The sequence below is a fragment of the Oncorhynchus clarkii genome, chromosome 22, assembly GCF_045791955.1.
Source record: "Oncorhynchus clarkii lewisi isolate Uvic-CL-2024 chromosome 22, UVic_Ocla_1.0, whole genome shotgun sequence".
NCBI lineage: Eukaryota > Metazoa > Chordata > Actinopteri > Salmoniformes > Salmonidae > Oncorhynchus > Oncorhynchus clarkii.
The window spans coordinates 30926979-30951028 of record NC_092168.1 but is presented as its reverse complement, the minus strand read 5'-3'; the positions used below and the strand labels follow the sequence as shown (position 1 = coordinate 30951028).

Below are 24050 nucleotides of genomic sequence, written 5' to 3'. Positions count from 1 at the left end.
TACTAGCTACAGTGGTTAGCTAGCTTGGTGGAAGTATTTTGTGTCGTGTGCATTGCATCTATGCACTTAGCTAGCTAGCTACCATCCCATAGCCTTCATTGTATATGAAGTGTGACTGGCTCATCAAGGGATGTACAAAGAAAATGCTCTTGTTTCTTTTTTTTTCATTGGCTCCTCCACATCGGGGCTTGTGCTCTCTGATTGGCTAAAAGTCAAGTTGTTGGCCACTGACGAGTATTGTGATTCTACCAGTAGAATTGGTATGTTTGTCGCTAACGGGTTGGCATGCAGCAGGTACCGCTTTTGTTCTAGGAAGAGAAGGAACGGCCTCCCACTGTGATTAAGGGGCGACACCTTCTCTGAACAGGGTCATGAAAAGCTTCATTAACAATGCATTATCTCCAATCCCCACAGGACACCTACAACACCCAATGTCACAGGAGGGCCAAAAGGTTCATCAAGGACAGCAACCACCCGAGCCACGGCCTGCTCACCCGCTATCATCCAGAAGGCGAGGTCAGTACAGGTACATCAAAGTTGGGACCGAGAGACGGAAAAACAGCTTCTATCTCAAGGCCATCAGACTGTTAAATAGCCACCTACCATAGCCAGCTACCATCCGGTTACTCAATCCTGTACCTTAGAGGCTGCTGCCCTATATACATATACATGGAATCACTGGTCACTTTAATAATGTTTACATACTGCTTTACTCATTTCATATGTGTATACCGTATTCTATTCTACTGTATTTTAGTCAATGCCACTCCGACATTGCTCGTCCTAATATTCATACATTTCTTAATTCTATTCTTTTACCTTTAGATTTGTGTATTGTTGTGACTTGTTAGATATTACTGCACTGTTGGAGCTAGAAACACAAGCATTTTGCTAAACCTGCAATAACATCTGCTAAATATATGTGACCAATCAAATGTGATTACATTTGATAAGTACTTATCGGCAGTCTATAGATAGTGAGATTTTTGTGGGTTTTATGCTTTAGTGGTTAGGTTGAAGATGATTACATTTAATTCAATTGCATTCCTTTCGATTCAAATAACTTGACTGACCTAATAGAGTTTATACCCTGCATCTCTCCACAGTAAATCCTAATTTAACGAGTCATGATGTAGTAACCCAATCTCTTGCTGAACTGGCCTGTCTCTGGCCTGGTCTATCAGGGCGACACCTCCTCTGAAGAGGGCCATGAAAAGCTCCATCAACAATCCATTAGCTCATTATCTCCAATCCCCACTACCTATACTATCCTCCACCATAGCACTCGCCGTCGGGTGTTTATCCCATCACCACGGTTACCGTTGCGGGAGCTAGCCCAAGGTGTCTTGTCTGAGATCTATACGGGAGCTAGAGACATAGGGAGCTGTTATGATTAGATTCTAGAATGAGGGAGGCGGGGGATGTGTGTGTTTGAGAGAGAGAGAAAAAGACATGCTAAGGCTACACACAAGATACACAGTGAACCTTAGAAGCTAGTTTACCTATGTGGAGGTGATGATGTCTGTCTAAGATTCATATTATCCTCACCAGGATAGGATTTAACATGGATTATGTGTGTGAGAGTGAGACAGAGTCAGAATTGGAAAGATAAATGGAAAGATGGAGACTAGTGATAGAGGCGGTGAGTGTGTGTGTTTTTGGTTTTCCTATCTTTGTCCGTACTCACAAGGATAGTAAAATGAAAATTTGCGGAACATTTCGCCTGTCTCCACAGGAAAAAGGCTATTTTAGGCTTAGGGGTTAGAATGATGGTTAGGTTTAGGAGTTAAGGTAAGGGTTAAGCTAACTGGACTGTTTAGCTACTGGACTCTTAAACTAAGACAGATTTAAATATGTTCTGGGAGTCATCTGATAATATTGAGGAGTTTCCCCACATCAGTCACTGAGTTCATTGATAAGTGCATCGACAACGTCGTCCCCAGTGTGACCATACGTACAGTGCATATCCCAACCAGAAGCCATGGATTACAGGCAACATCCGCACTGAGCTAAAGACTGGAGCTGATGCTTTCGAGGAGCGGGAACCTAATCCGGACGCTTATAATAAATCCCGCTAAGACCTTCAACGAGCCATCAAACAGGCAATACAGGACTAAAATCAAATCCTACTGCGCCGGCTCTGATGTTCGTCAGATGTGGCAGGGCTTGCAAACTATCACGGATTACAAAAAGGTAAACACAGCCGCGAGCTGCCCAGTGACACGAGCCTACCAGGCGAGCTAAATGCTTTTTATGCTCGGTTTGAGGCAAGAAACACCGAACCATGCATGAGAGCACCAGCTATTCCGGACGACGGTGTGATCTCGCTCTCTTTGGCCGATGTGAGCAAGACCTTTAAACAGGTTAACATTCACAAGGCCCCGGGGCAAGATGGATTACCAAGATGTGTACTCACGCACTGATCAGCTGGCAAGTGTCTTCACTAACATTTTTAACCTCTCCCTGACCCTATCTGTAATACCTACAGGTTTCAAGCAGACCCTGTGCCCAAGAACACCAAGGTAACATGTCTAAATAACTATCGCCACGTAGCACTCACATCTGTAAACATGAAATACTTTGAAAGGCTGGTCATGGCTCACATCAACACCATCATCCCAGACACACTGGACCCACTCCAATTCGCATACCACCCCAACAGATCCACAGAAAATGCAATCTCTATTGCACTCCACACTGCCCTCTTCCACCTGGATAAGAGGAACACCTATGTGAGAACGTTGTGCATTGACTACAGCTTAGTGTTCAAAACCATATTGCCCTCCAAGCTCAGGACCCGGGGACTGAACACCTCCCACCTCTACAACTGGATCCTGGACTTCCTGACGGGCCACCTCGTGGTAAGTGGTACCGATGCACCAAGTCTGGAACCAACAGGACCCTGAATAGCTCCTACCCCCAAGCCATAAGACTGCTAAATAGTTAACCAAATACCTACCTGGACTATCTGCGTTGACCCCTCTTTGCACCATCTCTTTTGACTCATCACATACGCTGCTGCTACTGCTTATTATCTATCCTTGTTGCCTAGTCACTTTATCCCTACCTATATGTACATATCTACCTCAATTACCTCGTAACCCTGCACATCAACTCAGTACTGGTACTCCGTGTACATAGCCATGGTATGGTTTCTCATTGTGTATTTATTCCTTGTGTTATTATCTTTCTATTATGTTTATATGTTTCTCTCTGCATTGTTGGGAAAGGCCTGTAAGTAAGCATTTCACTGTTAGTCTACACCTGTTGTTTACCAAGCATGTGACAAATAACATTTGATTTGATTTGGGGTAAAGGTTAGGATTAGGTTTAGGGTAGATAGGATTTTGAAGGGGAATCAATTGCTTGGTCGCCACAAATAGTATAGTAAAACAAACGTGTGTGTGTGTGTGTGTGAGTGAGAGAAATAGACGCAGAGAAAGAGGAACAGAGAGAGGGGGAGAGAAGATTTGTGAGCTGTGGATTATGACAGTTCTCTGCTGTGGTTTTTGACAGTTCTCAGGTGTGGTCCGTACACATACAGGACAGACTTTCCCTCCAACACTGTGTGTGTGTGTGTGTGTGTGTGTGTGTGTGTGTGTGGGACAGGACAGGACATCCCAGGGAGGGGACAGGGAGAGAAATTGAAGTAGGTACAAGAGTAGATCCTGGCAGGGAAAGAACAGTGGTGGGTCTGGTCTGGGACTGAGGGTCGTAAACATAGGATCACACACTGGGAGGAAGGTGGCTCTTTAGGAACCAGGGAACCGGATCTCTGACATCACAGCACATCACCAGTGGCGGTCGGTATCGTTTAAGATGAGGGAGTACGCAAATGTATTTTATGAGTATGGCCTTATTTCTGTTACAGTATAGTGGATGACTGTCATTTATATTCCATTCACCCAGCTCAATGTAACATAGGCTACTACATGATACTTGAATTTCCCTATACCCATCACCTAGCCTATGAATGAAAGTTTACAACGTAGGTGCATAGGTTGAGAGAATTTTTTTGTAATCAAGGTGACAGTAACACATTCAATACCGCCTTGCACACTCTTGCCTGCATCTATAGCTAGTCTAGGGTGTACTCATTAGTCCAACAGTGCAAACAAGAGTTTCTATTGGACAAATGCAGGTATGTTTATACCTGTTTATACCTGTTTCGTTCCGTTTGCTACGGTTTAAGAAACGGTTTTCAACAGAATTGGCTGAATTTATACACACACTGAGGGAGAGTCTGGCTATATGATGTAGTTACAGAATGTGTATGGATGCCTTGAAACAATGCCAAAAATGCCCTTCTCTGCTGTTTAGAATGGAAAGGGAGGCTGCAGTGCAGTTTCGTTTCTTGCCCATGCCTCAGAACAGGCCAATAAAACCACTAGAACTGACTACACGCAAACACATTTCACTTTCATAGCAGCCACATGATCACTTTGCCCCTTGTAATTCCTTCTCGACATCTACTCGCTCTCCTCCTCTCCCACCGTTTCCCTTCGCTTGTGGACTTCAGTTAACAACACATCCGCTGTCTGTGACAAGGTAAAAAACCTTTCCAAGCCAAGCCTCCATATTATAACCGCTAACCGCTACACACAGCCTACATCATTGTCACCATATTATCTAAAGGCATAGTAAACATAGCTAATAGAACTAGCGCATTAGTGAACCCGCTACAATCATGCAGTAAAGTACAGTCAGCAGAGCAAGCACTTTAGCAGTTACACCGGCGTCCCCGGTGGTAATAAATTAGTAAAACCAAAAGCTTACCTTGACTTGGAAGAGCTCCAATTTTGGATAGCCATAGCCAGCTAGCTAACATAGCTTCCCTCTCTGTTTGAGCTGGGTGTTTGAGTAGGTCAAACATCGTTAACTCTCCCTCTCTCTCATGCTTCTCCTTTATTTTTGAAGAAATGTTTTTGTTAAAAACTGTTCAAATATTGTCTTTCTCCCTTTTTGAGTCAACTACACAGCACATTTTATTCACTGAAGTGCTAGCTAGCTGTAGCTTATGCTTTCAGTACTATTGCTACCCTACAGAGTTCTGCTGAGGCCACTGTAGACCTTCATTGCAAAGCGTGATGTTTTAATCAATAATTTGGTGACGTGAATATATTTTGTATAGATTTAAAATCAACATTTTTATAATGTTTCACTATTTAAAAAAAAAATCACTATGGTCCTGCCCTTCCTCCTCTGAGGAGCCTCCACTTATCACACACACACACTGAGGGAGAGTCTGGCTATATGATGTAGTTACAGAATGTGTATGGATGCCTTGAAACAATGCCAAAAATGCCCTTCTCTGCTGTTTAGAATGGAAAGGGAGGCTGCAGTGCAGTTTCGTTTCTTGCCCATGCCTCTAAAACCACTAGAACTGACTATTACAATGAAACATAAATAACCAAGGAGAAAAATGCTACCATCAGATACATAACATCACCAAAACATTCAGGCAACATTCATCACTAGCTGAAGAGGATGACTTTCTTACATTTCTGTATGGTTCCCATTTCCTCAAAAACCTCCCCTGGGAATCATTATGAAATCAATCAGGCTATTTCTAGAGACAGCCTAAAAAGGGCTCCTCTGGTCTGGGTGAGTTGAGCTCTGAGGTCCTGAAGGCAGAATGGTAATGTTGCTGAAGTGTCCTCCTCTACTTTCGGCTATCTGATTCGACCCATAGGACCTTTTAAGGCTAAACACTTTTAGGACCCTCATAACATCAAAGAGTAAGGAAGGATCTCCATCTGTCTACACACACTCATACACACAGTTAAACACAGTTTGAAGGCAACTACCTTAAGCTAATTTGAGAGAAACTATATTTTTTATCCAAATATAGTCATCTCCTTCATCCCAGTGCAACTTCACAATGTTGATATACCCAACAATGTTGACGTTACCTGTTAATATTATATCTATAAACAACAGAGTGAGTGACCAAACCTAACAGACGAGTTTGGGTGAAGATACTAGCCTACTGTTCCAATGTTCGCTCAATTCAACTGTAAGCACTTTGTGTGGCCCAGTGCTTGTCTGTGTGTGTTAACTGTGAGTGAAGTTCGCAGTGAGTGGACAGAGCAGTAGGGTCAATAGCTGTGTGTGTAAGGGAAAACCTTCACAGTTACTATATATTGTCATAAATAATATCCTGATATGTATCGTTTTGACAATATAGCAGTATTATTTTTGCACTAGTTGGCTATACCTGCAACAAAACTTTTTTCATACGTGTAGCTTGTTCTCCATCTTCTTTTTAAATAGGGATCCAATTTGTTTACAGCGCTTTTGTTTACATGACGGATCAAAGCCATGAGTAAACATGGTGAGCAATATGTTTGGAACATTGAATCGCAATACACATAGAATCGTAAGAATCACAATGCATATTGTGTCGGTACCTAAGCATCATGATAATATCGTATTGTGAGGTCCCTGGCAATTCACAGCCCTGGTGTGTGTTTTGTTAACTGTGAGTAATGTTATCAGTGTGTGAACCCAGTCAGACAGTAGTAGAGCAATTGTCACCTCTAGCAGTCCTCTGGCCCCCCTGCTGTGGCAGTCGACCAGGGCCACGGATCAATCTCAGTCAGAGTGGAACTCAATGCCAGGGAAATGAGGGCAGCAGGTTAAAAGGGCACCTACATCAGATTCAGGCCACATAATGTGGTATTGCATACCAGCATCAGTCTGTACACAGGTACTAACATGTAGGAACCGTGTAGACGTAATCTTTTGGTTTTAGGCAGATAGGAAAAGTCCCAAGCGCAGTTTCCTAAGTTTAGTAAGAACAACTGGGTGAGTGTGTATACTTTTGATACCTGACAGTGCTATCCTGTAGTGACTCGTTCTCTAGGTACAATATTACAGACGATTCATGATGTCATCACAGTTAAAGGTGCAACCGCAATCAAGGGATTTCCCATGCAAAATAACAAAGCACACTTTGGATTTGATACTTCCTCGACCAGTCATCAGTGTAGACTGTCACCTATAGGTAGCCTTATCCCTTCCTCAGACTTGGTTATAGTGGTGCTGTGCATATAAAGAAACACTCCTTCTGACTGATTGACTGACGACAAAAGAGTAGCTAAAGGCCTGTTTGTTGCCTCTGGTGTGTGTCTGTGGGGACAAGGATGATGGAATGTTGCCAACTGTAATTTATTATCATAAATTCAGAATGTGTACAATGGACTGGAAGTCCCCACCTACTGCTTCCAAACCCAGGCACTCTTTAGGCCTAATGCAATAATTTATTTTACAATCCAGTTTCTCTATTCTACAGTGATGTGCATCACATAAAGCAGTTACTGTCTAATTATGTGTGCAGTCCTAAAAACATGCAGACAGGGTAGTCACACAAAGACAGAGAATTACTGTCAAACTCATTGACACACCTTATTAGGCTATAGCCTACTGACATGGCTCACAGGTCAATGGTGAATTGCTGTAGTGCTCAGTCATGCATGGCCCAACCAATCTAGAGTACAAAATAATGAAGTTCATAGTGTGACTGTTGGTTGACACAATGCAAACTTTACTGTCCAGGACATAGGTGAAATTGTCACAGGGGATGGGGGGGACACATCTGCCCAATAATTTCTGGGGGGAGTTGTGGGCCCACTGGAGGTTGGCCCCCCAGATAGCATATGTCATAAGCAATGACAGAATGTGTAGAATTGCAGGAAATTAGCTTTAAAGGAGAAATGTTACAACCAAATCTCTATTTTGATGTAAATGGCATGTTGTAGAAGGGTCCAAACAACTTTTTTGTGATTTCGCATGTTTTAGAGAAACTGAAAAAACATGAACAGAATGTCCAAAAACAGTTTTCATTCTTTATGCTAATTTTATATTCCCTTTTACGCGACTCGAGCATTATCGAGCGGTTCTATTTACTGTGCAGCCTGCTGCTACAGGTAACTGCCAAAATAAAGGAAACACCAACACACTATAATGTCTTTAATAGGGAGTTGAGCCACCACGAGCCATCAGAACAGCTTCAATGCGTGTTGGCATAGATTCTAGAAGTGTGGAAGCACCCCTGCTTTCAATATACTTTGTATTAAAGGTTGACACACGAGTGACTATTCATTCCTGTCAATTATTTTACCCGTACTGTCCTGATCCCGCAACCGTTCTATAACCCCGGAACTTTCCTGTCCCATCCCAATAAAAATAACTGTCCCGTCCCATGCTCATTTATATGCCCAGATCTCTGAAATAACTCCCTCCTAGCTGCATGTCTGTCTGTCCCCGCTCTGCAACAGCATCACATTAGTGGAAACGAAGACTGTTCTCAGGGCAAGCCTTGTTGTAGCTAGATATGTTCGAGCCGCATTAGGGACCATTTTAGCTAACTCTATTCCTAACCTTAACCTAATTATCCTAACCTTTCACGTCAATTATCCTAACCTGCTACGAAAAGTAACTTCTGCTAGTCAAAGATTGACGTTGAGATCAGTCTTGGTTTCCACTAACGCGATACAGCCACTCGCGTGTGAGTAGCCATAGCAACTGCTCTGTGGCTGCTGCTCAGCGTTAAGGAGACAGTTACCTGTACACAGCTGATAACCACATTACGAGATTTGGGGAATGAAGGCAGTGGGAGCACTGTTCCCGTGTCAACCTCTACTTTGTATCCCTCATTTACTCATGCGTTTCCTTTATTTTGGCAGTTATCTGTAAAATAGACTGAGAGGTATCGCTCGAGTCGCAAAAAAAATGAATATAACGCTGCAGAAGTTCAGAATTACACAATTTCATGTGTACAACATCTAAACATGTACATCACGATACTGAGAGCTGTGCCGTTTCTAAAAGGATGTATTTGGGTGTTTTTGGAGCCTTTGTTCATGTTTGTTTTCGGGGCCCCCATACTACTGTACACAAAGAGGATGACGAAGTGATTTGCTGTTTGGTGTAAGTTTCTCTGAAACGTGAAATCATAATAAAGTTGTCTCGACCCTTCAATAACTTGCTTTTTATGTTGTTTTTTTAACCTTTATTTAACTAGGCATATAACATGCCATTTACATTTTTTTTAAATAGATTTGGTTGTAAAAAATAAATACATTAAATAACCTGGTATGAAGGTGCATTGATCAGTTATACAGTTTAAATAGTATTTTTTGTGGTTTTACACGAAGTCAACCTTTAAAGTGACTATCCAGTTTTTCCAGATTTCTATGGAATATGAACTATAATTCATTATAATTATGAGTGAAATAGTTTTATTTCCAAAAAAGGGTCATTAAGTATATTTAGAGGCAGCTTTTCTTTGTTGGAATGTTGTGGGCATACCCCAACATTAGAATGGTGTGGGTGTATACAGGTCATTAAAAATATTAATGTGAGTAGACCACTGATTGGCCAGCTCCCTCTTTGAGGAAATAGCAAGCATTTTTTAAACAGTCTGTTTAAGATACAAGTTTGAGGTGGGGTTTTTAAAGCGTTTTCTCCAATTTATGCTTTGGCCACAAATACGAGTATAGGATGATTCAACAACATTATTTGGGTATGAGTTAACAGAACTTTTAAATGTGAGATTTTCCCTGGAAAGTTACTTTAATACAACAAAATGTTCTCTCAACCTCATGGCAAAATGTGTAAAGGAGCAGGAAATGAGCCTTAACACAGCTAAACGTTCTCGCATCCTCATTGAAAAATATGAAATATAGTATGAGATGCGCTATAAAACAGCACATTTTTCTCTCTGCCCCATGACAAACTGTGTAGAGTTGCAGGAAATTCGCTTTAAAACTGCTAAATGTTCTTTCAGACTCATGACAAAATGTTAAGAATAGCATTATAAAACTGCAAATGTTCTATCTGCCCCATGGCAAAATGTGTTAAAAAGCAGGACGTTAGTTATTTCCCAAAAAAAGAAAGACAATTCCTAACATAAATATTTTTTGTGACATTGCACTTATACCTTTTCCTGTATTTTCTAAATACCCCTCCAATATAAAAAAGTTTACAAAAAAATAAAGCTCCCCGGACCTCCATCTACTGTTCATCCTCCCCAATATCTACACCATAATTTCGCCCTAGGTCCTGCATAGGCTGCAGTCAGTGTGAAACCGAAAACAAGATTGTATGGTTCTGGGAAATAATATGGGGATTTCCACGTCATCTTTTGGACACAATTACACAGCGTGATGTTCAGTTATTGTTTGTAATTAACATACAGTCAGAGGTAGCCTATAGTTGGAACGGTATGCCCAAGCTTTCTATAATGCCCCATTGTGTAGTTGCCTCTACGCACAATACTGAACATCTGGCCCAAAGCTTATTCTTCGCATCTAGAGGGGAAAGCTCAGTCGTGCGCCAGGCACAGCATGTCCATTGTCTGTCTATAAAATTCTCAATCATGTTCATTTTTGTGGAATGGAATGGAAACGTATTGTTAATTCGAACAAACTTCACACAGCAAGTTATCTTCGTTTATACAGAATACAACACCATTCCTCTCAATACCTCATTTCCCAAATCCATGCACTTTGTCGGGAACCCTGGGCGCAGGAGCGGAAGAGATTCCAAAAAATTATACAGTGTTTTCTATTCTTACCTGCTTCCACTGTATCTGATAAATCAAAGTTAGATGCTGTCCCAGGGAATTCTTTGAGTTTCCTGGCGCTGAGGTTAAAAAACCCGGAGTTCGCTCCTTCTTCCAACGCTCTTTCCAAGCCACGGTTAGTTGGCACGTTATTGCCGCTAATGTTACTTTGTATAGAGGTAGACGCGAGCTGGGAATGTGGACGAGGGTCTGGTCCCAACGTCGCCATATTCGCCTCACCTTTATTGCAAATTAAATGCGCTACGACGATTGTATCCAGGCACAAACTACGGGAGAGACTTCAACGGTGCGCGAATTTCCTCTTTGACTGCCTCCGCTCCCATGCGGCTGCGCAATTCACTGTACTACAATGAACTGTAGCCAGGCCAACGGCATACTGGTAGATTAGGATTTTGCGACCCCTGCTGACTATAGACCTACATAAAACTGACATAGTTTCCCTTCAAGACCTAGAGCTACTTGTATGACACGAATGTCTGTACCGTAGGCTACATCTGTAATATATGTAGTTCATATAAACTGAGTGACACAAAACAGATATTGGGAATGCAGTCACAGGGGCTATGGATTTTGAATGATTAATAAGCCGGCAATAACAACTTCTAACTCAATTACAGAAAAACATTTATATCATACTATTCATATCATGAATGATAATTCCTAGAGTTCAATGGGTCTACAAATGAGTAGTCTAGCATGGTGTGTGTGTGTGTGTGTGTGAGAGAGAAAGATGTTTACTGTTCATTTTGAATGGTTTGTTAACTTTTGTTTATTACCTATTCCACTTGGCTTTGGCAATGTAAACATATGTTTCCCATGCCAATAAAGCCCATTGAATTGAGAGAGAGAGAGGGGGGGGGGGGGGCTCACTGCCAATGAGAATGCTGAGTCGACCGCTTGAATAACCTTGCATCAGCAGATATGCTGATCACTGATCGCACTATGGAGGCTGTACACACACATAGAGAGAGTGAAAGAGAGACAGCGAGGCGAGAGGTAGAGAATGAGAGATGCCTTCAGAAACATACAGAAACAGAAAGAAAAGAGTGAGTGAGGTGGAGTGTCAGACTATGATACATGTATCATCTCTGGTGCCATCTGGAGCAGGTAAAATCCTCTTGGATTCTATTTCAGATGAACCCAGCACAACAAATAGCCTATAATTCTGCTATTCCCAATATTCATGACAGTATTACTATTTCTTTTCAGCACCTGAAAAGTCAGTCCATATCTTCATGTCACTTTTTTGTCACTTTCATCCCCTCACTTCATATTTTATTATTAGCAGAACATGAGTACAAGAAAAATAAAATGCTACTTTTTTAGTATCATACCTCCCCGATCTGTTCAAGCTGCATTGTGGTGCGACACACAATTGTTAAGTTGATTCAATAGGCTTAAGGTTGGTTTCTACAACATGCTGGACAAGACATTACTTCCCACCGAGGGGAACCTAACAGGAATAAAAAGCTGGGGGAAAAGTATTGTTGATCTCAACATTAATAAGCAAGACTACTACATAGGGATTAGGTTAATTCTATTTATTTGTGAATGATAACTCAATCCTCACCAGAGATTTGTGAGATGTTGGGATGAGTATTATAACACTTTTCAGGTCAAACATAATATGTAGTAATTATAAGACACTACTTGGAGTTTGAGCCTTTGACCTTTTGATAAAACATTAATTACACAAAGACATAGGAGCTTACTCACTAATTTACCTAGGACTGCTGAACTGGAGCAGTAGACCAGTGCAAATGTTTAAACAAATATTAAAAGAGTTCAGTTATCTAAACTTGTCATTCACTGACGTGTGGTTATAAGGGCACTTATAACAACAGAATGAGATATCTGACCCATTTCTTGCTCAACAAGCTGACAATTTTACAGCTGTATGATTTTAGACGTCACGTGACAAAAAGACTCACGTTCGACCATGTCCTCTGTTTTGGGATTATACAAAGTGGTGAGTACTTTACAGTTGGATAGAATACTAAATTGTTTCAGAGATTCTGGAAAGAATCACATTTGTGATGGTTCCTATGGTTTCAATACCACTTGCTGCAGGTGTACATGTATCTTAACTTCAGTATACAGTGCCTTCGGAAAGTATTCAGACCCCTTGACATTTTCCACATTTTGTTTCGTTACAGCCTTATTCTAAAATGATTTTTTTTAAACCTCAGCAATCTACACACAATACCCCATAATAATAAAGTGAAAACAGTTTTTTAGAAATTTTTGCAAATGTATAAAAAAACAGATACCTTATTTACACAAGGATTCAGACCCTTTGCTATGAGACTTGATTATCCTTGAGATGTTTCTACAACTTCATTGGAGTCCACCTGTGGTAAATTCAATTGATTGGACAGGATTTGGAAAGGCACACACCTGTCTATATAAGCTCCCACATTTGACAGTGCATGTCGGAGCAAAAACTAAGCCAGGAGGTTGAAAGAATTGTCCGTAGACCTCCGAGACAGGATTGTGTCGAGTCACAGATCTGGGGAAGGGTACCAAAAAATGTCTGCAGCATTGAAGGTCCCCAAGAACACAGTGGCCTCCATCATCCTTAAATTAAAGAAGTTTGGTACCACCAAGACTCTTCCTAGAGCTGGCCGCTCAGCCAAACTGAGCAATCGGGGGAGAAGGGCCTTGGTCAGGGAGGTGACCAAGAACCCGATGGTCACTCTGACCGAGCTCTGGAGTTTCTCTGTGGAGATGGGAGAACCTTCCAGAAGGACAACCATCTCTGTAGCACTCCACCAATCAGGCCTTTATAGTAGAGTGACCAGAAGGAAGCCACTCCTCAGTAAAAGGCACTTGACAGCACGCTTGGAGTTTGCCAAAAGACACCTCAACTCTCAGACCATGAGAAACAAGATTATCTGGTCTGATGAAACCAAGATTTAAATCTTGGTCTGAATGCCAAGAGTCACGTCTGGTGGAAACCTGGCACCATCCCTACGGTGAAACATGGTGGTGGCAGCATCATGCTGTGGGGATGTTTTTCAGTAGCAGGGACTGGGAGACTAGTCAGAATCAAGGCAAAGATGAACGAAGCAATGTACAGAGAGATCCTTGATTTAAAACCTGCTCCAGAGTGCTCAGGACCTCAGACTGGGGCGAAGGTTCACCTTCCAACAGGACAACGACGCTAAGCACACAGCCAAGACAACGCATTCGTGGCTTCGAGACAAGTCTCTGAATGTCGTTGAGTGTCCCAGCCAGAGCCTTGAACCCATCTCTGGACCTGAAAATAGCTGTGCAGCGACGTTCCCTGTCCAACCTGACAGAGCTTGAGAGGATCAGCAGAGAAGAATGGGAGAAACTCTCCAAATACAGATGTGCCAAGCTTGTAGCATCATACCCAAGAAGACTCATTACTGTAATCGCTGCCAAAGGTGCTTCAAGAAAGAACTGAGTAAAGGGTCTGAATACTTATGTGAATGTGATATTTAAGTTTTTTTAAATTATATATTAGCAATAATATCAAAAAAAAAATTGTTGCTTTCTCATTATGGGGTATTGTGTATAGATTGATGAGGAAAATGAAACAATTCAATCTATTTTAGAATAAGGCTTTAATGTAACAAAATGTGGAAAAAGTCAAGGGGTCTGAGTACTTTCCGAAGACACTGTAGATACTGTATAGGCTTGACATGCCCATTGATATATTGTTTATTTGCAATATTCTAATATGATAATATTGTTTGTTTATGGATCCAGGAGACAAATTCTGTTTATGTTTGAGGAGCTCTACAAAGTCAATGTCCTCCTTCAAACAGTGAGCTCTCACACGCACTTGACTGTCCAACTCTAATATGGCCTCACATGATATCAAAAAGGTTGGTGTTCATGTGAAAATATTCCCTTCACAATAGAGATACCTATGGTTGTAACACGAATATATTCTATAACTTTCTATTGTATCTACCTTTATGGGGCCAAAACCTGCATCCACCCCCCAAAGACAAACTCTGTTGTGTCCACTGACAATGGATATAAAGTGGGATGGAAGAGGGGTTATTAAAGTTGAAATTAAGATAGGCAAGATTTTAAAAAAATGTAATACTCTTGTATGAATTTCTTTCATTGTCAACCTCTCTTATTAACTATTGTTATTTATGTGTAGTAAAGTCAACCAACCAACCCAGTCATATTATATATGTGGTCATAGAGGATGTGGAGAGGAAACCATTTAGGGGTGTGGAAAACAAAGCCATGACAGAGAAGGATGTATCAGTGGGACCATGTGAGAGAAGAGTGTTCTCTGAGTTAATGTGGTTCATATCACATGTTTGTATTATGTGATGGGGATGCACTATATTATTGGGCAGACAATAGATAAATAACCAGGAGCACTAACATGTAATTTAAAAGTAAAAACAAACAGCTACAACCCCATCACACATCTGATTAACCATGATAATATTCCTCATAGTCATCATACAACAGCCTAAAATACCATTCCTATTCATCTTGTCTTTTTAAAATTATATATTTTATTAACCCATCCTCTTCAGAGGACAAAAATAACTTTTTTGATACGTATACGCTACATACATTTTACATATAAAATCTTAGATACGTGATACTTTTATATACAGCATTCACGTGACATACACAAAAAAATATATATACACATACACACACAGTCGTGGCCAAAAGTTTTGAGAATGATACAAATATTAATTTTCACAAAGTTTGCTGCCTCAGTTTGTATGATGGTAATTTGCATATACTTCAGAATGTTATTTTAAACGGCAAAACCCTTACGCACCACTGCACTTTGTATACCGGGGTTGGCTGGCCTTCTCTAGTCACTCGTAGGCTCAGTCACTGGTATACTTTTATTTACAAAGCCATTTTGGGTTTACTACCTTTTTTATTTGTGCATTTTTATTGTTCAGAAATGTGGTGGGTACTCTCTTCGTTCGCTGGACTTTATCCTGCTAACTGTTCCAAATGTCCGAACTGAATTTGGTAAAAGGGCTTTTATGTACTCTGCGCCATCATCTTGGAACCTCTTACAAAATGCTTTTAAACTGGAAGAACTTGTCCCGATTGCTGTTTTAAAATCAATGATGACGGATTTTGAGGCTGATTCCCTGACCTGTCAATGTTTTTAATTTGCTGTTTTATACTCTTGTGAATTCAATGTTTTTTACTAGATTACTTGTAGTCTTTCATGTTGTCTGTCTGTAATTTTTTTTGTAATGACGGTGCTGCCTATCTTGGCCAGGCCGCTCTTGAAAAAGAGATTTTAATCTCAAATGAGCCCTTCCTGGTTAAATAAAAATAAAAAAAATATGAAGAGTGATCAGATGAATTGCAAAGTCCCTCTGCCATGCAAATGAACATCATGCCAGTGATTCGTTAACACAGGTGTGAGTGTTGACGAGGACAAGGCTGGAGATAACTCTGTCATGCTGATTGAGTTTGAATAACAGACTGGAAGCTTCAAAAGGAGGGTGGTGCTTGGAATCATTGTTCTTCTTCTGTCAATCACAGTTACCTGCAAAGAAACGCGTGCCGTCAGCATTACTTTGCACAAAAAGGGCTTCACGGGCAAGGATATTGCTGCCAGTAAGATTGCACCATTTATCGGATCAAAAACCCCTAGTCACGCCCTGACCTATCCTACCATAGAAAATACAGGCTTTCTATGGTCAGGACGTGACAGTACCCCCCCCACCCCCAAAGGTGCGGACTCCGACCACAAAACCTGAAACAAAAAGGGAGGGTTAGGGGGGGTGTCTAGTGTCGGTGGTGGCTCTGGTGCGGGATGAAGTACCCGCTCATCCTGCGAATCCAGCCATGGACCCAGGCTGAACACTGTGCCTGGACTGGACCTAGATACCGAGGAAGGTTCCTGCCTTGGAGCGGGACTGGACGCCGTGTCTGGACTTGGCACCAACGCCGAAGAAGACTCTGGCCTTGGAGCTGGACTGAACGCTGAGCTTAGACTGGGCATCGGCGCAGGGGAAGGCTCCGGCCATGGAGCTGGAGGTTCCGGACCGTGGACCGTCTCAGGAAGCTCTAGACTGAGGAGGCGCACTGGAGGCCTGATGCGTGGGGCCGGCATAGGTGGCGCCAGACTGGTGACACGCACTTCAGGGCGAATGCGAGGAGCAGGCACAGGACACACCTGACTGGGAAGGCGCACTTGAGGGAGAGTGCGAGGAGCAGGCACAGGACGTACTGGGCTGTGGAGGCGCACTGGAGGTCTGGAGCGTAGAGCTGGCACAACGTGTCCTGGACAGATGACAACCTTCGCACGGCAAGTGCGAGGAGCTGGCACAGGACGTGCTGGGCTGTGAAGACTCACTGGAGACCTGGTGCATATAGCCGGCATCAATTGTACCCGAACTTTAACACACTTCTCAGGACGATTACGGGGAGCCTACTCAGGTGGCACTAAACTGACAACACGTTCCTTAGGGCAAATGACGTGCATCCTCCACCAACTCAACTCTCCCATTTCTCTCTCCTCCAAATTCTCCCAGACTGGCTCTGGATCACTCCTCGGCTCCGCCGACTGCTCCATGTACCCCCCACAAAAAATTATCTTGGGGTGTCTGTGGCCTTCTTCCCCAACGTCGTTGCTGTCCTCTCATGCTCCTAGGCGACTCCCGCCAAGGAAGGTGATCCTGTCCTGCCAGGATTTCCTCCCAAGTCCAGGATCTCTTCCCAAGTCCAGGATACTTCCTCCTCCTGGACACGCTGCTTGGTCCTTTGTTGATGGGATATTCTGTCACATTCGTTTGCAGAGATGGACCAAGGCGCAGCAAATGTAGAGTTCCACATGCTTTAATAATAGTGAAACTTAACAAAACAAAAAACAATAAACGAACAAACCGTGACAAGAGGTGCAAAGTGCACTAACTCCAAACACAGAAACATAAACAATATCCCATAACCCACAGGTGGAAAAATGCAATTTAAGTATGCTCCCCAATTAGAGACAATGATTACCAGCTGCCTCTAATTGGGAATCATACACAAACACCAACATAGAAATTAAACCTAGAACCCCACATAGAAATAATAAACTAGACTAAAACCCCTAGTCATGCCCTGATCTACTCTACCATAGAAAATACAGGCTTTCTATGGTCAGGATGTGACAGAAATGCTTGTAATTATACTTCAGTATTCCATAGTAACATCTGACAAAAATATCTAAAGACACTGAAGCAGCAAACATTGTGAAAATTAATATGTGTCATTCAACTTTTGGCCACGACTGTATATACAACATTTTATGGACACCCCTTCAAAATAGTAGACAGTACCAGTCAAAAGTTTGGACACACCTACTCATTCAAGGGTTTTTCTTTATTTCTATATTTTCTACATTGTAGAGTAATAGTGAAGACATAAAAACTATGAAATAACACATATGGAATCATGTAGTAACCAAAAAAGTGTTAAACAAATCCAAATATATATTTTAGATTCTTCAAAGTAGCCACCCTTTGCCTTGAGGACAGCATTGCACACTCTTGGCATTCTCTCATACCTCTTTACCTAGAATGCTTTTCCAACAGTCTTGAAGGAGTTCCCACATATGCTGAGCACTTGATTGCTGCTTTTCCTTCACTCAGCGGTCCAACTCATCCCAAACCATCTCAATTGGATTGAGCTCGGGTGATTGTGGAGGCCAGGTCATCTGATACAGCACTCCATCATTCTCCTTCTTGGTCAAATAGCCTTTACACAGCCTGGAGGTGTGTTGGGTCATTGTCTTGTTAAAAAACAAATGATAGTCCCACTAAGCGCAAACCAGATGGGATGGTGTATCGGTGCAGAATGCTGTGGTAGCCACTCTCCTGTGAGGATCAGAATGGGTCAGATCCGACTGGCGGGGGTTGACAGTAACAAGGCCTCTCTCTCTCCCACAGAGGGGGAGGTAGCTGCTGGATGGTCAACAGTTGTAAATTACAGGAGAAGGAGACTTCCTTTCCCCCATCCAGTATTTAACCCAAGGAATGTTCTTACACAACCAAACTAAGCCGCGCTGCTTCTTGACGCAATGCCCACTTAACCCGGAAGCCAGCTGCACCAATGTGTCGGAGGAAACACCGTACACCTGACGACCATGTCAGCGTGCACTGCGCCCGGCCCGCCACAGGATGAATGATGAATCAGCGATACACAAATTGGCTTAATTATTTATTTAAGAACTAAACTAAATAATCACACAGAATTACATAAACAAACAAATAGGATAGCTTACACATTGATGCAATGAAAAGTCCCTAGTGGACTAAACCAATATTATGGCTTGTTACACAAAATGGCAGATTCAAAAGAGAGGGAAAGGGAGACGGAAAGGAATTCCACTAACGTTCATATAGCTGATAACTATGCTCATGGAAATGTGAATACTTTGCACATGAACGGCTGCTCATTCGAAATAATTGCAATGTATATTTTTACGTGTGTATGTCTTTGCTGTCTCTCTGTTGAAAACACTCAATCCATCTACGGGGGTAATCGACAGAAAGTCTGGTTGTGTAAGTCTCTGGTTGTCCACCAGAGATCACCATGTCTTTTTTGTAGTTCTAGCTTCTTGGTTTTGGAGTGTCTGTGAGAATGGATCTTCCAGAGGAAGTGTTTGTTAGAATGGATCTTTCAATGTACCACCCAGTGGTTCGCGGCAGAGTTTACTAAACTAAAGTACTTAAACATAGGGCAGCAGCCTCTAAGGTGTGTGGTAGAGTAACCGGGTGGTAGCCGGTAAGTGACAGTGACTAAAGTTCAGGGCAGGGTGCCAGCTAGTGGTGACTATTTAACCATCTGATGGCCTTGAGACAGAAGCTGTTTTTTAGTCTCTCGCTCTCAGCTTTGATGCACCTGTACTGACCTCGCCTTTTGGATGGTAGTGGGGTGAACAGGCCGTGGCTCGGGTGGCTGAGGTCCTTTATGATTTTCTTGGCCTTCCTGTGACATCGGGTGCTGTAGATGTCCTGGAGGGCAGGCAGTATGCCCCCGGTGATGCATCGGGCAGACCGCACCACCCTCTGGAGAGTCCTGTGGTTGCATTCGATGCAGTTGACATACCAGGCGGGGATACTAACTTCACTGATTATGACTATTCCTACAGGGGATGGGCGTGTGCACAAATTGAACATGGTTCTCATTGAGTCATGGTATTACTTCTCTCTGCTCTCTGTAAAGTACATTTGTTCTCTTTATTTCAATGTGAATCAATCTAGTATAACAGTCTATATATCAATTTTCCTCACAATTCTGTCTCCTGCCCAGGCGGAGGAATGTTGCTCCCTCCCAGCACCTCCCCTGTATAGGCTGTGGAACTGAAGTAGAGCCAAGTAAGTAGACAATTTACATTTTAATTCCCTAAGCATGTCAAATGAAAGAAGCAGGTACTGAGTCAGGTACAGACTCTCCCCATCCTACCAAAAGCCATCATGGGCAGAAGAGAAAATGCTGCATAGATCTAATACCAGAACAGGTTGTTTAAATCAAACTACTGTAGGATTGTTTTAACCTGTATTCACGTTTCTTAGAATTTTAGAAATACAGTGCTCTATCTGCTGCTTGGTATCACCTAAACATTGGAACACAGTGACATCTATTGGAGATTTGAGTGAATCATCTCACATTCTAATTCCAAATAAACAATTAGTAGTCTACTACTACTTATTATTGGCAAAGGCCAAAAAGCAATGTCACTCACTTTGATATCAGAGTGAAAACATTTCGACCACTGATCAATCATTATGCTGATTCCCACATCTGTAATATTTTTTGTATTGGTTAGCCTAAGCAATCTGCTGAATAACCCAGGTTGACGAGGCTTGAAATATCATCCATTTTACATTTGTTATTGTCTTATAACTAACTTTCACAATTCACAATAAGACATGTGTATTTCTATACTCACTACATTAAAAAATGAAAGCTCCAAAATTATTGTCAGAAGTGGGATTCGAACCCACGCCTCCATTCGGAGACCAGAATGCCCTTTCCAGGAAGGATTTTCACCTTGAGTCTGGCGCCTTAGACCGCTCGGCCATCCTGACAACTCCGAGTATTCCTGAGAAAAAAGAGCCTTTCTTCATATGATGAAGTGCGGTACTACAGTTTTCAATTAATTCACAGTATGATATCGTGAAATGTATGATATCGCTAGTTGGGAATTTCCATTTTGTTAGCAAATCTAGCTAGTTCACATTTTGTTAGGGAATAGCTAGCAACATTACTGGTAATATTGCAAACATCTCACAGCTAGCGTTAACAATTTGCTCAATGGAAATTAGGAAATAATGCATCACTTTTCTTGTGAAAATTAGGATTTATGGCTTTGTCAGTGGCTGAACTTTATACCAGATATGGCACTTTAACGGCGTTACTTTGCTCTGGAATGATGTGATATATTTTCGTTTGTTGCTATTTTTACTAATTTAATCTACCCCAAAAAGTTTGTCAGAAGTGGGATTTGAACCCACGCCTCCATTCGGAGACCAGAAACCCCATTACTATGGAAGGTAGAACCTTGAGTCTGGCGCCTTAGACCACTCGGCCATCCTGACAACTGAAAAGAAATGAAGTAACACAACTTATAAAGATACACATAGCAGTGCCCATTTTATAGGCTTGTTGATGATAACTGTTTGGGTAGTTAGTTTCACTACTGAGTTTACTTTACAATAAACCAAACACTTGCCAATATGAACACATTTGTCATTTTTAGCAGTAGTTTAGCAAGCTGAAGAGAGAGTCGTGTTGCACCACGTGACCGTGTGTTTTCACCACCAATTGGACGACGAGTCATTCATTGTTATTGTAAAAAGAGGCGTGTCTTGTTTAGTGTCGTTATGAAATGTTACACTAGCCGTTTGGCTCGTTAAAGGACTTCCTCAAAAATTACAATTACAAAAATAACACAAAGATCATGTATCAAAATGAACTAAGAAATACATGTATTTTGTAATGTATTTAATTAAAATACAAACGACATGTATTTTAAAAAACGTTTGGAAGTAGCCGGCTGAACAGCAACAATGTCTCAGTAACGGTTCCAGAAACGTTTTACTTGCTATGTTGTTGTTTATCTACCTTAGTGGAATGCATTGACTGTAAGTCAGTGTTTGGTAAATAACCAAAATGTATATATGAAAATGTACATTCCAAAATGAACTGCAAAGCACACTGGGTATTATTGTTTGCCTTGTTTCGGTCAGAGCTCATTTCAATAATGCACAGCATGCTTTGGAATTGTTCATTTTTACATATTCATATCTAGTTAATTTAGCAGACACTCTTATCATACTATATTGCCATCATACTTCTGATACGAATGTAGCATGAAAGTGTTACACAAATGATTAAATGCATATTTAAAATACATGTAACAGAAATACTGCCCGTCGGTGCATTCAGATTGATGTTAGCAAAGATACCGTTTATTTTATTAGCAGTCATGCAATTACTATATCGACTGTATTTTTTTCTTCATGGTAGTGGTGGGTGTGTGCTCTGTGCTTTGCATAATCTTTGGCTAATTTCGTATCCAACAGTAATCTATCTCCGCTCCATAATCCCCATAATGCCAAGGACCTTGTTGAGATGTGTTGTTCTTGTGTTCTACAGAAGCAGCAGCTAAACATTTTAATCCTGGGGACCTGGATGTGAACCTGAGTGGCAGATCTTTTGTGATCACTGGGACCAACAGCGGCGTTGGAAAAGCTACTGCCCATGAAATAGCCAAAATAGGTACTGTATAGGCAACATTTAATGCCCTAGAGTTGGATAAATTCATACAACAGTCAGTGAATAGATGTTTTCCATCATAAATGTATGGTACCATTTCACCATACAGGATGTCTATACAGTCCACCTTAAGATTCCTTTACAGTCATAGTGGGTGATAGGCTAGATAATGATTCATTGTGGAGTTATGAGTGCGCCCCAGTCCAGATGGCACCAAACCTTAAAGTGAGGTCTCATAAAGGTTTATGTAGACATACAGACTGACAGACCAACCACGAGGGACAATATGTTGTTAGATTCCCCCTCAGGTGGAAGAGGTGCTTTAAGGTAATTATAGTTTACACCGTTTTTGATATAGGGTTGTGTAGTTAAAATTAGGTTATTTTGGGTTTTATTGCTCTACAGTTGGGACGGTCCACCTAGTGTGTCGTAACAAGGGACGGGCAGAGGAGGCAAAAGAGGTCATTGTGGAACAGAGTAAAAACCAGGTCAATCAATCAATCAATCAAATGGTTTTATAAAGCCCTTTTTACATCAGCAGATGTCACAAAGTGCTATACAGAAATCCAGCCTAAAACCCCAAACAGCAAGCAATGCAGGTGTAGAAGTACGTGGCTAGGAAAAACTCCCGGCTACTCACAACTGCTGTTCAGGAGTTGCATCCAGCGGGCTAAATTGTCATGATCAGTGGCTTCAAGTTTGTAGCCTTACATTTTTTACGAGCTGATCATAGTGAAAACATAAAATTCTTCTGCATTTCCCTCTGTGTAAACACATTGCAAATAGGCTCAGAATAACTCCCCCTGATAAAGTTGGCTAGCAGACATAAATGTAATATTTTAAACTTTCATTCAGAACTGAAAATAATCCCGATTTCAACATCTGGAAAATACATATTTTAAACATTTTTGCTTACTGGGACTATTCTAGTAGAGGAGGCAATTTGATTATTATCAGCAGAATGTCCAGTACCGGCCCCAGGTGAGTAGGGGTAAATGACCTGTCAGTCATCAGTCTGCACACTAAACAAACACCACACACATCTGTTCATGCCCAGTGACTGCCTGGTGAGGTATGAAGAGCCATTGAGTGGAGTGTGAACAGGTTCTTCAATTTGTGGCTTGTTCATGGGGTCAACCTGAGCTACGTGCTGCACAGATTAGCTAATGTTTCCATGATAAGGATCTATGCCCAGCTGGGTGGAAGTTGATATATAGATCAGATAATCTGCAGAATGCAGTCTGTTTTGATAGTTCCTGCAAGTCATATGTTTTTATGCCTCCGGTTTGTTAGATAAATAACTACTGTTTATATACTTAAGTCCTGGCCAAGATTCTTCAATTTTTTTCAAGGCTATCACTCCCACAGAATTACATGTTTGATTTCTTTGTAATCAAATTTTAATACTATAATTGATCTTTCCAACTGCCAGCAGAATAGTGCGGACTTATTTTGTGGTTCTTCTATGTTGCTTTATCTTTTTCTTTGACATTTTCTTTCTCTCTGCAGAATGTCCATGTTCATATTGTTGGCATGTCCAGTGCAAGACAAGTGTGGGAATTTGCTGAACGTTTTGCAAAAAGCAACATCGTACATTTACTGGTAAGTATCTGTTGGGTGGAGGTATCCCGCCAAGCCTTACACATGTGTCAACCAGTGGAGGCTCCTCAGAGGAGAAAGAGAAGAACCATCCTAATCAGTGAATAAAAAAATG

The 24050-nt window shown here is 41.6% G+C and overlaps 1 protein-coding gene and 2 non-coding genes across 3 annotated transcripts in view; all 3 read right to left on the bottom strand.

Annotated features, from left to right (window-relative positions):
- The window catches only part of LOC139380767 (leucine-rich repeat and calponin homology domain-containing protein 1-like), a 91028-nt gene extending 80131 nt beyond the window's left edge, over positions 1–10897 (bottom strand). Inside the window, exon 1 of the mRNA XM_071123779.1 lies at positions 10580–10897. Within this exon, the coding sequence (XP_070979880.1) occupies positions 10580–10796 (217 nt within the window). The 5' untranslated portion in view covers positions 10797–10897. The remainder of the gene's footprint in view (positions 1–10579) is intronic.
- Positions 10898–20537: 9640 nt separating this feature from the next.
- On the bottom strand, positions 20538–20646 carry trnal-caa (transfer RNA leucine (anticodon CAA)). Its single transcript has 2 exons — positions 20609–20646; positions 20538–20583 (listed from the first exon to the last, which is right to left on the bottom strand). It is a non-coding gene; the product is annotated as a tRNA-Leu (tRNA).
- A 401-nt stretch (positions 20647–21047) lies between these two features.
- Positions 21048–21156, bottom strand: trnal-caa (transfer RNA leucine (anticodon CAA)). The gene is made up of 2 exons: positions 21119–21156; positions 21048–21093 (listed from the first exon to the last, which is right to left on the bottom strand). It is a non-coding gene; the product is annotated as a tRNA-Leu (tRNA).
- Positions 21157–24050: the final 2894 nt, after the last annotated feature.